This window comes from Plectropomus leopardus, chromosome 17 (genome assembly GCF_026936395.1).
Source record: "Plectropomus leopardus strain MGB_pleo_1.0 chromosome 17, ASM2693639v1, whole genome shotgun sequence".
Taxonomy (NCBI): Eukaryota; Metazoa; Chordata; class Actinopteri; order Perciformes; family Serranidae; genus Plectropomus; species Plectropomus leopardus.
The window spans coordinates 5,638,790-5,659,323 of record NC_142192.1 but is presented as its reverse complement, the minus strand read 5'-3'; the positions used below and the strand labels follow the sequence as shown (position 1 = coordinate 5,659,323).

The following is a 20,534-nucleotide window of genomic DNA, read 5'->3' as shown; positions in this document are numbered from 1 at the left end:
CCTCAACTGTCAATAAATCATGCAACGCTGCCTCGGGCCTTAATCACACCTAACTGTATTAACTGTGCTTCACACCTAAATGTTTTGCAAGTCCATTTGAGCTGAACTTCTCTTTCATAATAGCGAGCCTGATAGGAAAAAAAATGAGCCTTTTTATTGCTTTGGTCTGGGCAAAGGGAACTACTTGTTGTTAGTGGTAATCATGACCAGGGAGTCATGTTCGAGTTTAATTTAAGTTTTTCCTCAAACAGAAGTAGTTCAAAAGTGCTCTCAAGAGTGATACTTTTTTTTTTCTAAAAAAAAAACCAAACATTGATACAGACAGAGACAGAAACAGACATGAAAACTGAAAGCTAAACTAAACCAAAAACTTTTTCGGTCTGTATTTCACATTGTGATTTGACTAGATTTAAAAAAAATGCAAAGAGATCTATCAGCAGCACCTCAGTGTCAGTCTTACACAGGTTAAAGGAAAGCTGAAAGATGGTGATGACATCCACTGGTTACCTCATATTACCTATTATAAATCAAAATCAGTATATTGTTGTTAATAAAGTCACAGTAAAAGATTAGGACAGCCATAAAGCTGTATAACAGTGCTTGAATACAGGAATTTAAGGTAAAGGTGTCTGACCAAATGCCTCCCCTTCTGTTCCTGAGTTATAACTTTGAGAAACAGCCAGCGCTTCACCATTACATCATATTAGACGTGTGTGAAATTTGAGCATAAACATTTGTAAGATATGTCCAAAACATGTTTTGGGATATCAACTTGACCTTGACTTTGACCCTCAACCACCAGTTTCTAATCATTTCATTCTTAATGGGCGTTGTGTCAAATTCAGAAAAAAAAATTCAGAAATTCAGTCTAGTTCTTGAAATATCCCTTTCAGAGGAATGAGATTAATGCAAGATCAGCATGACCTTGACCTTTGAATGCCAAAATCTAATCAGCTCATCTTTGAGTCCACTTCTAAGGTCCCCTCCTAAGGTGTTCTTGAGATATCGGTTTCATAAGCACGAGACAGACAAGGTCACATTCACCTTGACCCATTGCCACCAAAATCTAATCTTTTCATTTTTAAGTCCAAATAAACGTTTGTGCCAAATTTGAAAAAAATTCCCTCACGGTTTTCTTGAGAAATTGTGTTCACTAGGTGGGATAGACAAGGTCAAAGTGATTTTGACCTTTGACCACCAAAATCTAATTTGTTTATCCCTTAGACAAGTGGAAGTTTGTGCTAAATTCAAAGAAATTCCTTCAAGGAATGGGCCGGCCAGATGTACATACAAATCTACAGACGTTTATACAGATGCACGAACAACTCAAAGACACTATGTCCCCGGCCAGTGTAAAGACGTTTACATTTGTTTATTTATTGCAAAATAAAGTGTAAAATAACAAAGCCTCTCTTAAATCTATTGGCCTACCTACTGTTTTAGGGGAATATTCTCTCCCCTTGAGGAAGTTTTCAACAGTGTTTCTGAGAACTGTGTCCTGCCAAATGTTTGTTTCTGTCAAATTGTACATCTTTGGCGCAGATTAGACTTCATTAAAAGTTATTTTTATTGGGCTTTTAGTAGTAGTTGTAGCAGTTATAATAGTACTAACAGAACAACAACAAGACAATACAATCACAATAGAAAAGGACCACGATTCTGTGGGGGCCTGCCAAATGTGAAGATCCTTCAAGTTCCACATGACTGCAGAGGTTAACTCAGCTTTTGATGCCGAATGAATCAGTGAAACTCAATTGGGAAAGGAGCAGCTTGGCAGGCTGATTCCTGAAGAAAGAAGACGGGGTTCTTTGAGTTGGGCTTGGTGCTTTATTTTTTGTATTATATCTCCTCTCACATTATTGACTAATCAATTAATTATCAACCATTCCTGAGACAAATCAATTTTATCAACACCTCAATTCCATTTTTGGGTTGAAAATTACTTTTAAATGATGATGATGATGATATATATATATAATATATTATTATATATATATATATAACGTAATTATATGATTTACGAAATTTTTGGATCTGTGTCCATTGTTGCAAAGGCAGGTTGATGGATGGATGGTATATGTGCCCATATGTAACCATTATTTTGAATGACCACTAAATCTATCAAAAATATTCCAAAAATTGTGCAAGAGAAAAATACCAGAGAAAAGACCTGCCCTAATCTACATTTTTTGTAAATAATTTTTCTGTTGAAGTTAATGTAGGAGGGCTAAATAACCATGTCAGTGTTTGATACAAAAAAATGCTAAATCATGTAGTGTGTTTTTTGACCGTGTTGTGGCAAAGAAACTACTTAAAGTTGCAAACTGTAAAAGTTCTAATGCCCAACCATATGGCTCGCAGACAGGGCTTGTGGACTGTCTCCATTCTATTTACCCTAATATTGGACGTCTTAAAACATTTCCACTAGCACCACTCTCAATTAAATGTCCAAAATCCCTCATCCAACAACTTATCTTTACATGCGGTTACAATGCCGATGGGTCTGGTATATGCTCTGAAAACATTACATTATTATAAAACATTAGGTAAACTTAATATTGTAGGTAGACTGAAGTATTTTCAGCTCTGGAACTGCAGTTAAAGGAACTTAAAATATTGTGTTGATTCACCTAGATGATTCTGTGGGCACTAAATTGTAGTAAAGTTACATAAACTAAAGAATTTAGGTACAACTAAATAAATATTAATTTGATTTGACTTGAAAAATTATCAGTTTTGAAACTTTTCAAAAATACATCAACTTATCTCCTAAAATTCAGTCAACCAAAAACTTTAAGTGAGAGCATGGACATAACTTTTTAAATTTAAAACAAATAATTTCTTTTCGTAGTGGCAAAGTGTGATATTTTTTGTTGGTTTGTGTTTTTAACAGAATGTAAAAAATTGGCATGAATATTGCACCTGATTAAAATTAAATATATGCTACTTTCCATATGTTAGACAGAGGAGTTTATGTAGAAATGCACAAGAAATACAGATAAAACCAATATTGCCATCAATAAAATAATTTGAACATGAACACATTTAAACACTCGGTGTGATGAATAAAAGGCCAAATCGAATCGACGCATTTCTTTTTTCAGTGTTCTCTTAAAGCTAAAGAGACAAAAAAGAAAAACAAAACGTACCTTTAAAATCCTTTAAAAAAGACGATTTTCTTCTTCTCCTGTAGTTGCTGAATAACCTCATATTCATGCCCTCCCGCATGAGGTCCAGTTCTCAGCATTTTCAGTTTGAGAACTTCAAAGTAATGGCTCCAGTTTCCTTCGCTGTCTGCTCCAAACCCAAAAACGCTGACCTTTGGAAAACAAAAATCATACAATGAATTAACTTAAATTTTGTTGCCACTGTTTTGTCTTGTTTTTGTTTTTCTTTTGTTTGGCAGATTTGTACTTATTCAAATGAACATTTCTTTTTCTTTTTTTTTTTTTATTTCTGCATACTCTAAATTTGCTTTAATATGTAGTTTAGTGTTCTGATGCTGTGCTCCAGTGTTAGTAATTAGCCTTTAGAACATTTTATTTTGTTCCTAACCTTCAATAAATCCTCTATCCTTAAATAGCTATACTCTTTCTTGCAGAGAGTTGGATAAAACAATCCATACTAGTTCATATGGTAAAATGAAGCTGGAGCCAGGGGAGAGTTAGCTAAGCTTAGCCTTAAGGCTGTGGGGAAATTAGTATATGGCAATTTTTTTTCCTTTCTTTCCTTTTTTTCAATACAAAAAGGAGATATTTTTATTGGTGTCCTAATATTGGAGGTAAATTCTGTTACCTTTGGACTTAAACAGGCTAGCTGTTTCCCGCCAGGTTTCATGCTAATCCAAGCTAACTAGCTCCCAAAATGATGAACTTTTGCTTTTGTGATAAACACAACCCCCTTTTAATTTCTAATAAAATATTTGTTTTAATCTGATGATTTTGTGTTATTTTGAAGCTTGAATTTAAATTTATTTTGGCCTGGCAGTCTTCTTCTTCCTTATCATTGATGAAGCATCATTGTGTATGGATGCACTGCTGCGAGCAGCTGTCAAATCAGTGAAATAGCTTGAATGTTTGGTGTAATGTGTAACTAAACTTACCTCATCACATATCTGCAGGCTCAGAGCCACAGTCAGGAAGCCAGTGGATGGATACTTCCCCTTCTTCTCCAGCCAGATTTCATGCACATATTTCATGAAAGCTGGATTGAGGATCATCACCTGTTATGAATAAGACATAGCTTTAAACTGACATTCATAAAGCATTCCTGTCTGCATTTAATGCACAATGTTTTACTGGGTGACTTATCGGTTTTGTGCAAAATCATTTAAATTAGTCACCAAATCCTTGTTAGCTATCCTCTTGGAGTTCCCAGCACTGTTTTTTCTGTTGGAGGAAACATTAAGTGTAAAATTTAACAGAAAACCAAAATGATTACTCAGTATGATTTAGTAATAATTCTACGAAAGTGGTATGTAAATGGTAAACTCATACACGTCATTGCAAAACATAAAATTACAAGCTGTGTGAATAACGACATCAAGCTGTTTATCACCCAAAATGCCTTTTTTTGTTATATGATAATGCCACAAAAAATGTAAACAAAAAAAAACAAAGAAACATCACTTTAGCTCACTGAAACATAATCAAACCCAATACTGTAACAACTTGATCAATATGTAATTAAATATTCTGACTGTTTCTGCAATAACATTTTTATTGTAATTTATTACATTTTTAGGTGGTTCATTTTGTTCAAAAGTGATAATGACATGATAAATGACAATCTTGCCTTCAGGCAAGAGATACAGCAGCCTGCATAGCAGCACTGTCAGGTTCAGTAAAAGCTTCTACCCAGCTGCCATCAGACTGCTAAACAAAATAACACACCGCTGACTTTGCACATATTTACATAGCAGCTGCCTAGTTATGGATGTGAGAAATGACAAGGCAATTATTATTTATCTGTTGTGCAATGCTTCTCCACCTTTATTCCTGTGTATTGTCCAGGAATGTTTTTATCTATTTATTTATTCAGTTTTTATACAAATGTATTCATTGATGTCTCTATTTTTATTATACCGTTTTTTGTTTGTTTGTTTCAGAAAATGTCATCACTTTTAGTGTGAATATTTACTACATTTTTTAGGAAATTATTACATTATTGCTAAAAGCAGACTTGAAAAAGTTGAACTTTGTTTATTTCAAGGCCCAGCTGTGATGCCTTGAAAAAAATAGGCTTTGAGAACTGTTGCACAATGTGATGGTGTATTTCTATTTTAAACATGTCCTCGGTGTGCATTACCAAAAGTTTGCCCAACTTTGGAGCATTTATTTAACCCCCTTCTTAACTCTCTAAAACCTGAGCAATTTGTCTTAATGTCTTTTATAAACATGGAAAGAAGGCAATGAGCAACTACAATTACCCAAAAATCTGTGAGAAAATAATTAAAAAGTTATAGGAAAATTACCTAAAATTTGCACAAAAAAATGATAAGAGTAAAAAAAATAAATTAACTCTCTCTCTCTCTCTCTCTCTCTCTCCTTTTAAGGCAATTTCTTTGCCACTTTTTACAGATTATTTCATCAATTATGAGACATTTCATGCCAAGTTGCTTTTTTTCATTTTTTAAAAAAAATCTGATCACATTTTAAAGATTTAAATACTTGTGAAAGCTGTCTGAACGCAACACAAGAAAAACTGAAGTCGCTCAAGGTTTCAAAGGGTTAATTAGCTAGCATGACATGGCTGGTACCACTGGAGTCTTTAGGTCATTTTATATTATGTTACAATCAGTGCAGCTGCCAAGTACTGCCTCTTCAAGATGGGAATGTCAGGGGCAATTAACGCGAGTTTGTTATGAATGGACCTTAGACGCATCAAGAATAACACATTTACACCAATAGCCCTAATTAGAATGGAAAAAGACAGTTTAAAGTTGCTCTAATCTATATTCTTTATATTAACAATTGATCATATGGCTGAAACTCAGAACAAATAAACCAACTTTACGCCACCTACCAAGCACAAAACAGGCAGACACATTAGTGATTAGCTTCAACTATCTAAAGAGCCGCATCATTTGCTTGGTGGTGTGACGTCATGTGCATATCCTCTATAGTTAACGCTGTTTTTTTTTGGTTTTTTTTTTGGTTTTTTTTTTTACACACACCCACCCTGTATCGAATTTCTTGAGGAGCCACAGGAAATCACTCATCTTGAACGGAAACAGCACAAGATGAGTGGTGTTGTCCAAAGTAATAGCACTCTCAGGATACATAACATGATGAGTCGTTCTGGTTCCAGCGTCTGCTTCATAGCCTTTAGTACGGCCATGATTCATTCTAAAAGATACAGAGGAATACACATATTATGTAGTTAGAGAACAATGATATTGTGATTGGTGGTAATATTAAATGTTACCAGATTTTTGTCAAACTACAAAAGAAAAATCTTCAGAATTTCTCAATGTGTCAATATCAATGTTCAAATTTGATATTTATAAAGATGGCAGTCATAATTTACCTTATTACGATATCATGATAATCTATGAGAGGCCCATAACGTGATCCCTTCAAATTCCCAGAGTTCCCCACCACAGCACAAGTCCTGCAGCGATCAGGGCTGGCTTCTACAACATTTGGAAAGGGTGGGAATATCTTAAAAAGCTTGGCCAATGTTGTTTTGTAGAAAGTGAAGTTGCGCCTTTCCCCCTGCATACCCTGACAGACAGAACAGAAAAAGAACGTTTCCAGCATCAGATAATACCAGTTGCATAAACCAGAGCTGTGCTATTTAAAAGATAACTTAACCCCTAAAACCACTTTTTTTTCGGTTGAAAAGCGAGATATATGGTATTTAGCAGGGAGGGGCTGTGGATCAACAGGCAGCACGATTGGGTGACTGGGCATGTCTTAGCCCCACTTCTGATGTGGTCTTAAGATTTGATGACTATTATCATTATTTCTACTAGTATTATCATTAACATTATTATTATTACATTATTATTATTATTATTTGTTAATGGCTCTCATTTACAATTATTGATTTTTTAAAAAATTTATTTCTTCATAATACTACTGTGATTCCGCTTCTTGGAAATCTTGGCTCCCCCTGCTAGGATGCACTGGAGTTGGTTTTATGTGTGGACATAATTAATTACACTTTCGAGATCTTTGCGTTTTTTCCAGTGTACACTCTGAAGAAGGGCATCTGGCCCAGCACGTCCGGGTGGAAATAAAAATATTTTTTTTAAAACCACTGTAATCGGAGTGCTATCCTATTTTGACTGCTCTGATATGGAGAGACACTATTATGGGTAATTACTGATAGGAGTGTTTGATTAAATATTAAAATGGTCATAGCAGCATTTGCAAATACACACTCTGGAACACTCTTGAGTTAAACACCCTGGTTGGTAACTGAGAAGACATGAGTGCAAACACAAGTTAGAAATCCCAACTACACTATCGCTCTTATTTCTTGACTATTAATAACAGCTGTGACTTATGCCAAGAGAGCTGGATTTTGTTGTTGTTTTTTTTTTAACTCTAAAAGCTCAGTTAGATGAATTAGCAAGCACTCATAGTAGAATAGCGTCTTCAAATCATATAAGACCTTCAGTTTGTTTGTGTGAGAATAATCCAATCAGAGTATTTTAAAATAGTTTTTGGACAGTACTTTGAAAAGTGACAGAGAACACCACTGACCCCATTAAAAGTGAAACACAAGCAAAATATTTGTGCTTAAAGATAAGTTGACATTTACCTTCCACCAGTTGAAATCGTCCTCTAAGGGTGTAAAGATTTTTGACAAAAAGGGCTGAGGAGATGCCTTGATAAGCTCCCGAAACCACGGATCACTCTCTGTTAAACATCTGGGACAGGCGCAGAGACTGGAGTTCTGGAGGCCCAAGGAATATACAGATGAATCCCATGAAGATCTGGAGATCAGCCCGATGGCAGCGATGCACAGAAGGGAAATTAATATTCTGGCTTTTCCCAATCTTGAAAGCATCTCGGCAGATCGACGCTCTTGAAGGCAGACCAGAGCCAGTCTGTGGGTACAATATGTGATGAAGCACACAAGTGAGTCTAGGGCTGAACATTACATTGCAATATTTTTATTTTATTTTAAAAACTGATTGATTGATGTCGCTTTGGGTTTTAAAGGGTTAATACTATACGGGCAGGGATTTGGATTTACCTCCAAACAGGTGTTAAAAATTTCAATTTCATGTGCGCACTTAAGCTGCAGTACCCAAAAATCACTCATCAAAATTAACAAATAAAAACAAAACAAAGCAAAACAAATCTGAAATGAGGATTGTAAAAGCACTTCACATAGTTATTGCTGGTTTATTTCAGCAGTGTGTTAGTTAAATGGTCACTTTAGAATCATAAGGTTCTATCTGACATTTTAGTCAAAATTGTGTTATTTATACATTCTTATTACATGACAAATTATTAATTGTTTGTTTTTTATAAGTTATATACATTTTTGGACTTTTTATCCAGAAAATAAAAAGGCTCATATTATTTTTGCTATTTGGAAATGCAAAACTTTGAAGCTCAATGTCTGAAAATTGATAAGGATTTAGACAGAGCGTCTCTGCACACTCAACCATAAGGGATGCAGAAGGGAACAAAATAAAATAAAATAACTTTGCAGCTCTGCACAAATTGTCTTAGTTTGTTTATTAGAGGGCCTGGATGTGCTAGTTGTGGCATGCTCATCACAGCCACACCGTAATATAATTGAAACTGTGTGAAATAATCCAATCGAGGTGCACATTAAACGGGGGTGTACAACAGTGTGATGCTGGCTGCGCAACGTTCAGCCTAAAACCAGCAGATCTGCAGAGTAATGTCACAGAGGGCCTCCTCATAAAATGCACTGACTTCAAACTAAAGTGAAAGTCTGCAGCCCTGACGGCTCATGGATTCTCCTAACAGCGGCAGATCGCCGTTTGTGTGCTGAATGGTTGTGTACTCACCTCTGCCTGTTCCCGCGCCTCCACATCCAAACAGCAGCAAAGTCCAATCAGCTGTTAAATAGCTGCTGTCGTCACCAGGGCGCATTCAGATGAGGTAATGGTCACGTGATAAAAAGTGATATGTTTCTGTGTAATATTTTAAGGCAGATTAGAAAGTTTGTTGTTTGGGGTATAACATGAATCTTTTTTTTTTGTATGACTTTGGTCTGTTTGAGGAATAATTTAATATTCTGCAGATGAGATAACTGCATGTATTTTGGTATGTCATGTGGACAATTAGCCAGATGCGCGGGGCTTCCTCGAGGGTGGAGTGTAAGGCCTCCAGAAAGCCCTTGGTCGACTGGTAAGCAAAAAATTGTATGTCATATTCAGAGTTTCTTCAAAAAATTGAAGGTATCAGTTAAACCATATATATATATATATATATATTTGATATTGTTCTATTGCCTGTATGTTTTTCCTTTCAGACACAGAAATGCATAAACAAACAAACAAAAAAATATTTTTGATTTCAATATCCAAAAAACTCAAAAATGAAAAAATTAAAAGTTTTGGGGTTCAGAAATGCAAAATACAGAATAGAAGTGTCACATTTCCCCCCCAAAACCCAAAGAAAACAAAGAAGAAATAAATCTTATTTTATCTTCTGAAACCAGAAGTTGTCCTGGGTAAAAATAATAATAATAATAATAATTAAATTTGAAAAAAAATGAAGAAAGAAATAACATAAACCTTGTTCAATAGGCTACATGGGCGCCAAAGTCACATTAGTGTAGTATCGATTTTTTGTTTTGTTTTGTTTTGTTTTTCCAGGACAACTTCCAGTTTCCAAAAACATGTTTTAACTTACCGTTTAACTGTAAAATGACATCACCAGCTACTACTGTTTCAGTCGGACCAGTCCACATTACCACCAGCGGGAGCATCTCATAAGGCACGATGCATTTTGGTAGTTGCTGGTTTTCATGAGCAAAAGCGTCCTTCTTCTTGGTTTCCTCTAGTCATCTAGCACCACTTTCAAAAGAATCTGCATCTTTCTACTGCATAGATGGCCTCGTTGTATGTGAGGACTCTGGTGAAATACTTCTTTAGGTGGAAATCACTGAAAATTTCAGTCCTGGTGGATTTGGCGGCACTTGTAATTACAGGTGGTAACAGCAAATGCAGTTTTTTCCATCATTCTGTGAGCAACTATGATCTAAATAAAAAAAAATGCTTTGAAATGCTTTTATTGTCAAACTGCAGCAGTAGGAAATGTTATATTTTTATTAGCAGTAACTTAATACATCATTTTTTCTGCCACCCTAACCTCAGGTGAACCCAGCCTCCCCTGTGACACCCCGTATCTCTATGTGCCGTATATTAAATTGTTTTGCAGGTGATGAAGTCTGATATCAGTCCAGACAAAAGAAATTATTGCTGACTTTGGAAGTCCAGAAGGAATTAGACTCCCTCAACAGCTCATCTATCCAAATTGCTGTCAGTTATAAATTCCCAGACGCAAACATCACAGACACACTGACAAGGGAACAAGAGGACACACAACAGAGGCTGGACCTCCTGAGGCGCCTCGACAGCTTCAGTATCAGTACACACCCAAAGCGGATGTCCTCACATGCACTGATCACCTTTTTTCCACAGTATACAGTGTTATTTGATAGTGCTGTGGGTGTATGGTTATGTGATTTATGTCACATAAAATCCAGAATGAATGGCATCAAGTCATTTTGGGTCACATACATTTTTTTAGTCACAAGAGAGGAGCTGAAATCACTTTTTGGCATGCTGGTTAAATTGTCCTTTAAAAGGTATTCCAACTGGTAAAAAAAAGACTGGGCAAGTTATATTCTGACACATAAAATCCTAATAAATCAAGTCATTTTGGGGGCAAATATAATGTTTTAGTCACAAGACAGAATCTTTCAGATCACTTTTCAGCAATTAGATACTGATGTAAAGCCTGACATCTCTTGGTAATGATATCCTAATCACCACCCTTTTCCCTCATCAGTTATATAATATTTATATTTATTTATTTATATTTAATAGAACAATTACAAAACAATACAATCACAATAGAAAAGGTCCATCATTCTGTGGGGCCTGCCATATATCCTCCAGGAAGATCCTTTCAGTGCCATAGGACTGCAGAGGTAAGCTTGATGATGCTGAATGAATCAGTCAAACTTGAATGGCAAAGGTGCAGCTTGGCAGGCTGATTCCTAAAAAAGACAAAATGGAGTCCTTAGAGTTGGGCTTGTTATTTTTTATAACATAAATGCTCTCTAGCATTATTGAAAAATGAATGCATTTATACACAAAGTCAGCGTAAAATCAGCAGATTTCTGCAGACCATAATCATATTTTATTTCAATTAGGACAATTATCATTTAATACCCTCTGGAGGGCTATAGTATGTGTGTGGATTTTTAGTCACAAATGCGAGTGAAAAACACACTGTCGTACCCTGACATAACAACATTTGGCGTGCAAAATACAACACACAAACTTTGTATAGATACAATTTATTTATGTCTTGAAAATGATTTTAGATCACACTAGAAGGCTGACTTGCCATTTATCTATTGATGTATGATCGCCTGAATATAAAGTGACGCATCGATACAACAGATGTATCCATACGCCCCTACAAAATATATGTTTTGTTGTTTTGTGTTTTTTACATGAGGGCATGCATATTGCACCTGTTGGAAAGTGTAGAACTTCATTTTACTAAAACAAAATTGAAGTTAAGGAATAATTTGAACATGAACACAGTTAAATTCTTAATAAACAAATGATGTGACAAAAAAACAAACAAATAACAGCCAAATTGTTTGCCAAAAAAACCAAAAACAAAACACTGCCCTCTTATAGCCATGGTCACATTCATGCAATTAACAGACATGGGAACATAAAAAGAGAAACAAAAATTACCATTAAAATCCTTTAAAAAAGACAATTTTCTTCTTCTCCTGTAGTCTCTGAATAAGTCTATATTCATGGCTCCCTGCGTGCTGTCCAGTTCTCAGCTTCTTCTGTCTGAGAATTTCAAAGTAATGGTTCCAGTTTCCCTTTTTGTCTGCTCCAAACCCAAAAACGCTGACCTGGGAAAACAATAATTAGATCATGAATTTCAGCAGGATTTTACGTAAAGTATTGCTGCCATTTAATTTTTTTTTAACTTATTCAAATGAACATTTTTTAGGACTTTTTAAATATTCTGCATATTTTATTTTCATCATGCTATTTAGCATTATGGTGGTACACTCCACAAAAAATGACTCTTTGCTTTGTGAGCATTTTGTTGTCCTTTACCTTAAATAAATACTTCTGCATTTTAAAAGATGTGTTCTTATCCTCTTACATGCTGAAAGTAAGATAAGAAGATACATTCATTCTCATGTGCATTTGATAAAAAGAAGCTGGAGCCAGGAGCTTAGCTTAGCTTAGCATTAAGACAGGAATTGAGGAAATTATGCATGTGACAAAAAGTTGTTTTTACTTCTTTTTAAAATACAAAAACAAGATATTAAGTGTTCACTGGTGTCCTGTAGGCACTTGGACGCAAATTCTGTTACCATTGGACAGAACTGGGCTAGCTGCGTTTTCATGCTAAGCTAACAGGCAAACTAGCAAGGAAAAAGCACTGCTTTTCTCATAAAATATCTGTATTCTGTATTCTGTATTTTGTGTACATTTTGAAACTTGCATTTTTATTTTTTTATTTTTTGTCTCGCAGTCTTCCTTTACCTCGTCATTGCTGGCACATCATAATTTACTGGTGCACTGCCTCTGCCAACTGTCAATTAGTGAAATAGCATAGAATTATTGGTGTAATGTGTGATTGAACTCACCTCATCACAAATCTGCAGGCTAAGGGCCACAGTCAGAAAACCAGTGGATGGATAGGCGCCATTCTTTCCCAGCCAAGTTGTGTGAACATATTTTATGAAGGCTGGATTGAGGATCATCACCTGTTTTGAATCAGACCTAGTGTTTAAAATGACATTTATAAAGTATTCTTTTTGCAGTCAGTACACAATACAATACAATGTATCACTGGATGACTTAGATATTTCAGTTTCATTCAAAAATCATTGAAAATACTCACCAAATCCTTGTTAGCTATCCTCTTGGAGTTTACAGATCTATTTTCTCTGTTGGGAGTAACATAAATCAGTAATTAGTTACATTTTCTACTAAATTTTATAACAAGTGTTATTTAGTAACAACTATGTTGCACTCTTTCACCAATTATTATGTTAAATACAATGTTATAGTAATGCCCGAGGACATAATAGAATTTGCACTTGGCAAATGCACTTGTTAGCATAGCCTATGGTTAGCAGGCTAGCTGACTAACTTTGCTGTAGCTCATAAGAATTTTGTTCAATTGTACAAACTTCAATGTGTAAACTTGGCTTAGCTCTGAAGAGGCCATGGATGTAATACGACGGTCAGCCATGAAGGTGGGGCCCCAATAATTTCTATGAGAGCTGATCATGGGTGCATAAAGCAAAAAAAAAAAAAGTTTTTTTGTGGGTATAGAATAGTCGGATCTATGGATCCTTGAGGCTTGTGCACTTGAGACTTACGGCAGCCGGACGCTGCCAAGCGTGCCTGAATAGGTAATTTCCGCCAGCAGAGTGACTGACTTCCAGCTTAACGCTTTGCTACCTTGAATGGAGGTCTAAAAAAGTTAACATTGCTGCTCTTTCCAAATGTTATCAAACTGGATGGCTTAAATGTATATAGTAAAGTGAGTAATTTCGAGGGGGATTTGACCCTCACAAAAATTATCTACTTATTTACAGAATTTTCTTCTCCAATGTAAGTCAATGGGGAGAAGTTTCTCTGGACCCGTTGGCATCACATGATGGACACAGATGGTGTAATTCCACTTTTGGCCACTATGTAAAACTTGCATCAGAGCCTGACGCACTACCTGAGGTTTGGAAGAAGCACAAAGGAATATTGAAAGAACTACAGTAGCAGCACACTGATGATGTCACAGGGCTGTGATTGGTTGATCGCAATGTTGTTCCAGGGGCATGTCTACTTGGCTTAATCACACCGGTCACCTCCATGATGCCACTACCTTTTCTCTTTTGACTTTTTTGAATTTGGCTCTCTGTTGGCTAGTCTGAGGACAGTTTCACAGCTGAGGTACAACTGGATAGCATTAAGAGTTACATTTTAATTGCTGATGGGAGAAACTTATATAAACTTATATAACTTAAATCTTATTTGTCATCACTATGGAAATTTCATACAAACAAATCTATACTTTGTTGGTTTTTCATTTAAGAACAGTATACAGGTATAGCAGCTTTGTTTTACAAACCCACCCTGGATCGAATTTGTTGAAGAGCCACAGCAAATGACTGATCTTGAATGGAAAAAACACAAGATGAGTAGTGTTGTCCAAAGTAGTAGCACTATTCGGATACATTACATGATGAGTTGTTTTGCTCCCAACATCTGCTTCATAGCCTTTAGTACGGCCACGATTCATTCTAAAAACAACATGGAAATATAAATTTAGTAATATGTTGTTAAAGAACAGTGATATTGTGACTGGTGTTCACATTAGATGTTACTAGATTCTTCTTAAACTACAAAAGAAAAAATGCTCAAAATTTGTTTTAGTGTCAACATCAATGTTCAAACTGTTTTTTTTTCTTTTTTTTAAAACGATGGTAGTAATAATTTACCTTATTACCATATCATGAAAATCTATGAGAGGTCCATAACGTGATCCGTTCAAATTCCCAGAGTTCCCCACCACAGCACAGGTCGTGCAGTGGTCAGGGCTGTGTTCTACAACATCTGGAACAGGTGGGAATATCTGAAATAGCTTGGCCAGTGTTGATTTGTAGACGGTGAAGTTGCGTCTTTCAAACTGTATGCGCTGAAACACAGAACAAAAAAAAGACTGTTTCCAACATCAGTGTACAATGTCATCATTTAGTATTTAAAGCAACAATCCTAAGATTTATATGCAATCATATCCTGTTTTGACACAATAACAAACAATGTCATACTATATGTGGGCACCATATAATAAAAAGGCCAAAAGCGATTGGTCTACTTTTAAATTAAAATATTCAGCTTAAATTAGCATATTCATTTTGGATATGTAATTAAAGACATCTCAAATTGGAAATTCTTTTGTTGACATCTAAAAGTCAATTCTGACATCTAGTTGTGACAGAAATTCTGGATATCTCAAATATAATTGTTACTAGTACAAATATAATTTCCACTAGTTAAAATTGTATTTCAGATACCTTAAAGGCAACTTTAGATATCTGAAATTACATCTTACTAGATATAATTCAGAGTGGCATATCAATTTGACATTGGCTAGTGAGAATTTAATTTTAGATATCTAGAATTCCATTAATGATATCTGTAATTCTGAGCGGTCAAAATAAATTATTGACATGTCAGCTTGCAATTTTAAACTAGTTGAGAATGTAATTTCAGATTTCCAGAATTACATTCCAGATATCTGAAATACAACTGTAATATGGTAAGCCCTTTAACATTTAGGGCTTATTATCTGGGATTTAGTTTTCACTTGTAAATGATACAACTCAGATTCCAAAAAAGTTGGGATGATGTTTAAAACAAAATTAATAAGAGAACGCAATGATTTGTGAATCCTTTAGACCAATATTCAATTGAATACAGTCTAAAGACAAAACATTTTTATGTTCAAACTGCTAAACTGTGTTTGCACATATACATTAATTCTGATTTTTATGCCTGCGACATGTTTCAATAAAGTTGGCAAAGAGGCAGGTGTGGCAGTTTTACATCATCTTTTATCTTTTCACAACACTCTGTAAAGATTTGGGATCTGGGATCGCTAATTGTTGAAAGTGAAATTCTTTGCCATTCCTGTTTGATATACAACTTAAAAACAAAGAATATATGTGCTGGACTTGTATATGTAAGTTGATATTTACCCTCCACCATTTGAAATCGTTCTCTAAGGGCTCATATGTTTTTGACAAGAAGGGCTGAGGAGATGCCTTCATGCGGGCTGTGAACCACGGATCACCCTCAGTCATACAGTTTTGGCAGGCACAAAGACTTGAGTTCTGAAGGCCGAAGGAAAAAATGGATAAATCCCATGAAGGTGTTGAGAACAGCCCGATGGCGGCCATGCATAGAAGGGATATGAATATTTTGATATATCCCAATCTTGAAAGCATCTCAGCAGGTTGACGCTCTTGAAGGTGGATCAGAGCAAATCTGTGGATACAACATGTGATGAAGCACACAGGTGGGTGAGGTCATAAATGTGGAAAACCTGAGGCCATTTGAAAAAAGCGTTATGCCCTGAGGACAGAATCAGTGGCTCTTCATAGGCCTCATTCACAAACTGTGCATATATACAAACCACGTGTTAGAATTTGGGATTGATCAACATTGTTTTAACTTGATTCGTTCATATCTAAGAACTACCTCAGACCATGTCTATGCGCAAATGACAAAGGCCCTACTATCTTAAAAAATGTAAACACACTGTTTTTCGACTGTTTAAGGCATAGCAGATTAACACCACATTCTGGCACTGCGCTGCGTCAGTCTGCTCCAATCGATCAGCTGTGTGTGATCAGCGATCACTGTGGTCCAAAACTGTGTCCTCCTCAGACCATTTGATAGAGAGATATAGAACCATCAACAGCACTGTTTGTTAAGTGTAGGGGCCGCTGGCGTGTGCATAAGATGTGTGTGCTGTTCATAGAGCTGAAACAACTCTGAGGAGTTAATAACCTGCCTGCTTTGTGTCACGGTGAACAGAATTTTTGCATTCAACTCAATATTAACCCCATTACAGCTATCTGCAGACAGAAGAGAAACAACAGGGAAGTGGGCTAAGATCTACAAAAAACAAACAAACAAAAATGATCATTCATTTAACCATGCAAGTGAATTTTTGCACATTCTCCTTCAACATTTGCAGGGGGGGAGGCGCTGAAAACAACTGAAGCATAAATCAGTAACTCAGTCTCTGTCTCTGTCCTCTGCTCTGTGTTTCAGTACCACGGACAGCTCCACACTGCCCTCCATCATTTGGCATTTCCATCAGTGACATGTCCGGCTCCGCATAGACATACGCTCCTCCAGTCCCTCACTGCGTCGTTATTGACATTACACTCGTCACGGCAATAATAACAACGTTTTGTACTCTTGAATATAAAAATTGACCGTGATAACCTTTATTCATAATTAAATAACAGCATCAATCTAAAACTGACAGCTCTGTAGAAGATAGCCATCCCATTACCAGAAATGAATTATCTCACTGCATTATCTCATGGCCACGCATTGCTGTCTTGTGACCACACTTTTTTTTTAATCAAATGTCACCAGAGGGGCTCCATAACAATAGGATAAACATAACTCAATGAGTTTCACCTGCACTGCACTCACAGACCATCACAGAATGATGAAAAAAGGGACACACACACACACAAGACTGAAAAAAAGAAGAAAAAAAAGGAAGTTTTGCTGACACCAGCAGCTCTATGCACATGTTAGTGAATGAGGCCCAGTGTCTTCGATTATCTATGATAGAGCCACAGCTGACATTTATAGGTATAAACAATCACATTGTCTCAGTTGCAGCCACACCTGTTATTCTCAAGTATACTCAAATGAGACAAAATAACATCAGATGACTATAAAAAGAAAGGAAAATAACACGCAGCTCAAAGTATTTTCTGATTTATACTCAGGCCTGCCACTTTTTTGTTTTTATCAAAGGGAAATGGGTCAGAGCTGTGGGCATTCAAGACAAGTTATCAGATTTTATAGTTAGATCTATTACATCACAGCAGGAAGTAGGGCTGCACCCAAAAATTATTCACCCAAAATAAAAACATAAAATGATTTAAATCCTAAATGAGGATTTGGGGTCAGGGATAGCTTGCCTATGGTTCTAGACAGTAATAATAATAATAATAATAATAATAATAACAACAACTTTATTTATATAGCACCTTTAAAACTGAGTTTACAAAGTGCTTTGACAAACAGGCAGTTCTCAACAGTTTTTTGGGTGATTTTCTGATGAGTTTAAGAAAATTAATTTATTAACTTATTTAACAAAAAAACAGATGTTGCCAATTATTTTGAGATTCAACAATGTAATGTTGGGGGGGAAAACATTTATAAAATCCTGCTTAGCTTATCTGAGCATTTTCAAGGCTCTTCAAAGATTAATTTAAGCCAATTTAATACAAATTAAGGCCGTAATTTCAGATAAATGAATTCACTGCCTTTTAAGACTTTTTAAGGATCCGTGGGAACCCTGTATTTTAAGAAACACTGGTCGCAGTGAAAGTCATTCTCAAAATTTTTTATTGTTTATTTTGAAAGAAATATGATTTCATTTTTTTTTTTTTAATCTTTGTTTTCTCATTTTTCGTATTTAAATCTTTGAACCTTCAGCAAACTGGTGCAATTTCATTTGAAAACATAGGAGGAAAAGGCAATGCCTTACATAGGAAATTATTTTTTTAAAGCTAGGGAAAATGTTTAGGGAAAAAAGAAAAAAGCTAAGGACAAAACATAATAAAATCTTTTAATGGCTAATTATCATAATTACTTATTTAAAATTAAATTACAGAATCATTATATTTTAAGCAAATGTTCCAGGTAATATAATGTTTTATTCTTTTATTTATGCATTTATTGTTTTATTTTACTAATTTTCAGAGGGTTAAACATGTAAATCACAGGAAAAGGTATATTGAACATACACACTTTTCTGCTACTATTTTGGTAATTAGTGTTTTCAATGATTTAAAAAATGCTGTCTCTTAGTTTTGGTGTGTTTTTTTTTTTTCTTAATTGTTTAATTTCAGTCTGTCAGTTGTCTTTTTGACAATCTACGCTCTCAGTGATGCCTGATTGCGTTTTATTATGCCTTTTCAATCAAGCTGAATTGAAAAAAATATAATAAATGCGTTAAAATTGTGGTCTGGGCCGCTGAACTGTTTAATGTTAATTCTTGGGGCTTTAGGAGTGATGACACAGAGGGCCTCATAAAATGCAACGAGTTCACACTAAAGTGAAAGTCTGCGGACTCCTGCATCAGCGGCAGATCGCCGTTTGTGTGCTGAATGGTTGTGTACTCACCTCTGCCTGTTCCCGCGCCTCCACATCCAAACAGCAGCGAAGTCCAATCAGCTGTTAAATAGCTGCTGTCGTCACCAGGGCGCATTCAGATGAGGTAATGGTCACATGATTAACCCAAAGACAATTTTTCCCCCTGGTGGTCAATAAATATATATCCGGTTCTATTCTATTTGAAACCTGAGCACCTGGATTTACATCTTTTGAAATGATGGGAACAAGGCAACGAGCAATTTCACAAGAAAAGACCCTAAAAAAATGAAAAAGTAAAAAATAAAACAAAATAAAATAAAATAGGAAATGACCAAAAAAAAGTGGTAAAATAAAATAATGACGTGTAAATAACGTGTAAATAATTGTAAAATTATTTTTTTTGTATAATGATTTTAACAATTTCAAATGTAGTTTTTCTATATTTTTGACTAATTATCTGATCATTTCCTTGTTACTTTCGTTTTTTTTCCCCCACAAAATTTCAATATTACGACTGAGTTTTAGGGCAACACTGAAAAAAATTGAGACTTTGATAAAGTTGTAAAATTATCAGAAAAAATCGTAATATTCCAAGAATAAAGCTGTAGTTTTAAGAGAGAAAAAAGTAATAATTTTATGAAAGTAAAGTAGCAATAATATTGGAATAAAGTAGTTATTAAAGGAGAAAAAAGGCTTAATTTTATGAAAATATATTTTTTTATGAGGAAGGGGATATTATATTATGGAAATAAACATATTGCCAGCAAACTATAAAAAAGACAAGAGCACAGGCGGCCTCCTTGCCAACCACTGCTCCCATTTGCTTATTTCCTTTTTGCATCACTGTCTCTGTCCATATCCAGCGGGCACTGGACGTCAGTATTGTGCAGAAAGATGATGAAATCTAAATGTTAATCTTTGTTTGGAATGAAAATCAGGTTGTTAATATGTTTAATGTTCAACAACATAAACATAAGGAAGGTTTTGTTCTCCAAAGCTTATGACACTGAATTTTGGTCATTGTCACAACATAAATTCAACCAAACATCAACGTCTAACAACCTTGGTTGCCAGCTGGGTAGTCACAGGGGCATTGAATTCATCCATCATGAAATCCAAATTAAAGTTGTTAGAAAGCCAGCTTTGGGTAAGCAGAGTGAGAGTTTTAGCACTCAGGTTGTACTGGTGTAGATGTAGTACATTGGCCTGTAGCCCATCTGTTTTGTTACAGAGGCATTGGACGTCCGCCAGGGAGATGTAGGCAGTGGTCGGCGGTTGATTTTATGCTGCCCTAACCTCAGGTGAACCCGACCTCTCAAGGGACTTCCTGTGTTACCATGTGCTTTAAATTTCCATCAAGTCTATAAAATAAGTTGTTTTGCAGGTGATGGAGTCTGATATCAGT

The 20,534-nt window shown here is 35.5% G+C and overlaps 2 protein-coding genes across 2 annotated transcripts; both read right to left on the bottom strand.

The window, feature by feature from the left end:
• Positions 1-1,349: 1,349 nt before the first annotated feature.
• On the bottom strand, positions 1,350-9,097 carry LOC121957788 (CMP-N-acetylneuraminate-beta-galactosamide-alpha-2,3-sialyltransferase 1-like). Its single transcript, XM_042506566.2, has 8 exons — positions 8,999-9,097; positions 7,771-8,059; positions 6,529-6,725; positions 6,180-6,347; positions 4,343-4,388; positions 4,103-4,222; positions 3,150-3,319; positions 1,350-1,785 (listed from the first exon to the last, which is right to left on the bottom strand). The coding sequence occupies exons 1-7, from the start codon at positions 9,022-9,024 to the stop codon at positions 3,152-3,154; spliced, it is 1,014 nt and encodes a 337-aa protein (XP_042362500.2). The 5' UTR covers positions 9,025-9,097; the 3' UTR covers positions 1,350-1,785; positions 3,150-3,151.
• Positions 9,098-11,009: 1,912 nt separating this feature from the next.
• LOC121957786 (CMP-N-acetylneuraminate-beta-galactosamide-alpha-2,3-sialyltransferase 1-like) lies at positions 11,010-19,279 on the bottom strand. Its single transcript, XM_042506565.2, has 8 exons — positions 19,160-19,279; positions 15,976-16,264; positions 14,716-14,912; positions 14,350-14,517; positions 13,113-13,158; positions 12,856-12,975; positions 11,936-12,105; positions 11,010-11,220 (listed from the first exon to the last, which is right to left on the bottom strand). Exons 1-7 carry the CDS (start codon positions 19,183-19,185, stop codon positions 11,938-11,940), a joined length of 1,014 nt encoding a protein of 337 aa, XP_042362499.1. The 5' UTR covers positions 19,186-19,279; the 3' UTR covers positions 11,010-11,220; positions 11,936-11,937.
• Between the last annotated feature and the right edge of the window lie 1,255 nt (positions 19,280-20,534).

Coding starts and splice junctions, on each gene's coding strand:
- LOC121957786 (XM_042506565.2), bottom strand. CDS start 19,185: ATGTGGAGGCGCGGGAACAGGCAGAG. Junction 13,159..14,349: donor TTCAACAAATTCGATCCAGG/GTGGGTTTGTAA, acceptor TACTCCCAACAG/AGAAAATAGATCTGTAAACT. Junction 12,106..12,855: donor GCCTGCAGATTTGTGATGAG/GTGAGTTCAATC, acceptor TTGTTTTCCCAG/GTCAGCGTTTTTGGGTTTGG.
- LOC121957788 (XM_042506566.2), bottom strand. CDS start 9,024: ATGTGGAGGCGCGGGAACAGGCAGAG. Junction 8,060..8,998: donor AGGCGCGGGAACAGGCAGAG/GTGAGTACACAA, acceptor TTGTACCCACAG/ACTGGCTCTGGTCTGCCTTC. Junction 3,320..4,102: donor GCCTGCAGATATGTGATGAG/GTAAGTTTAGTT, acceptor TGTTTTCCAAAG/GTCAGCGTTTTTGGGTTTGG.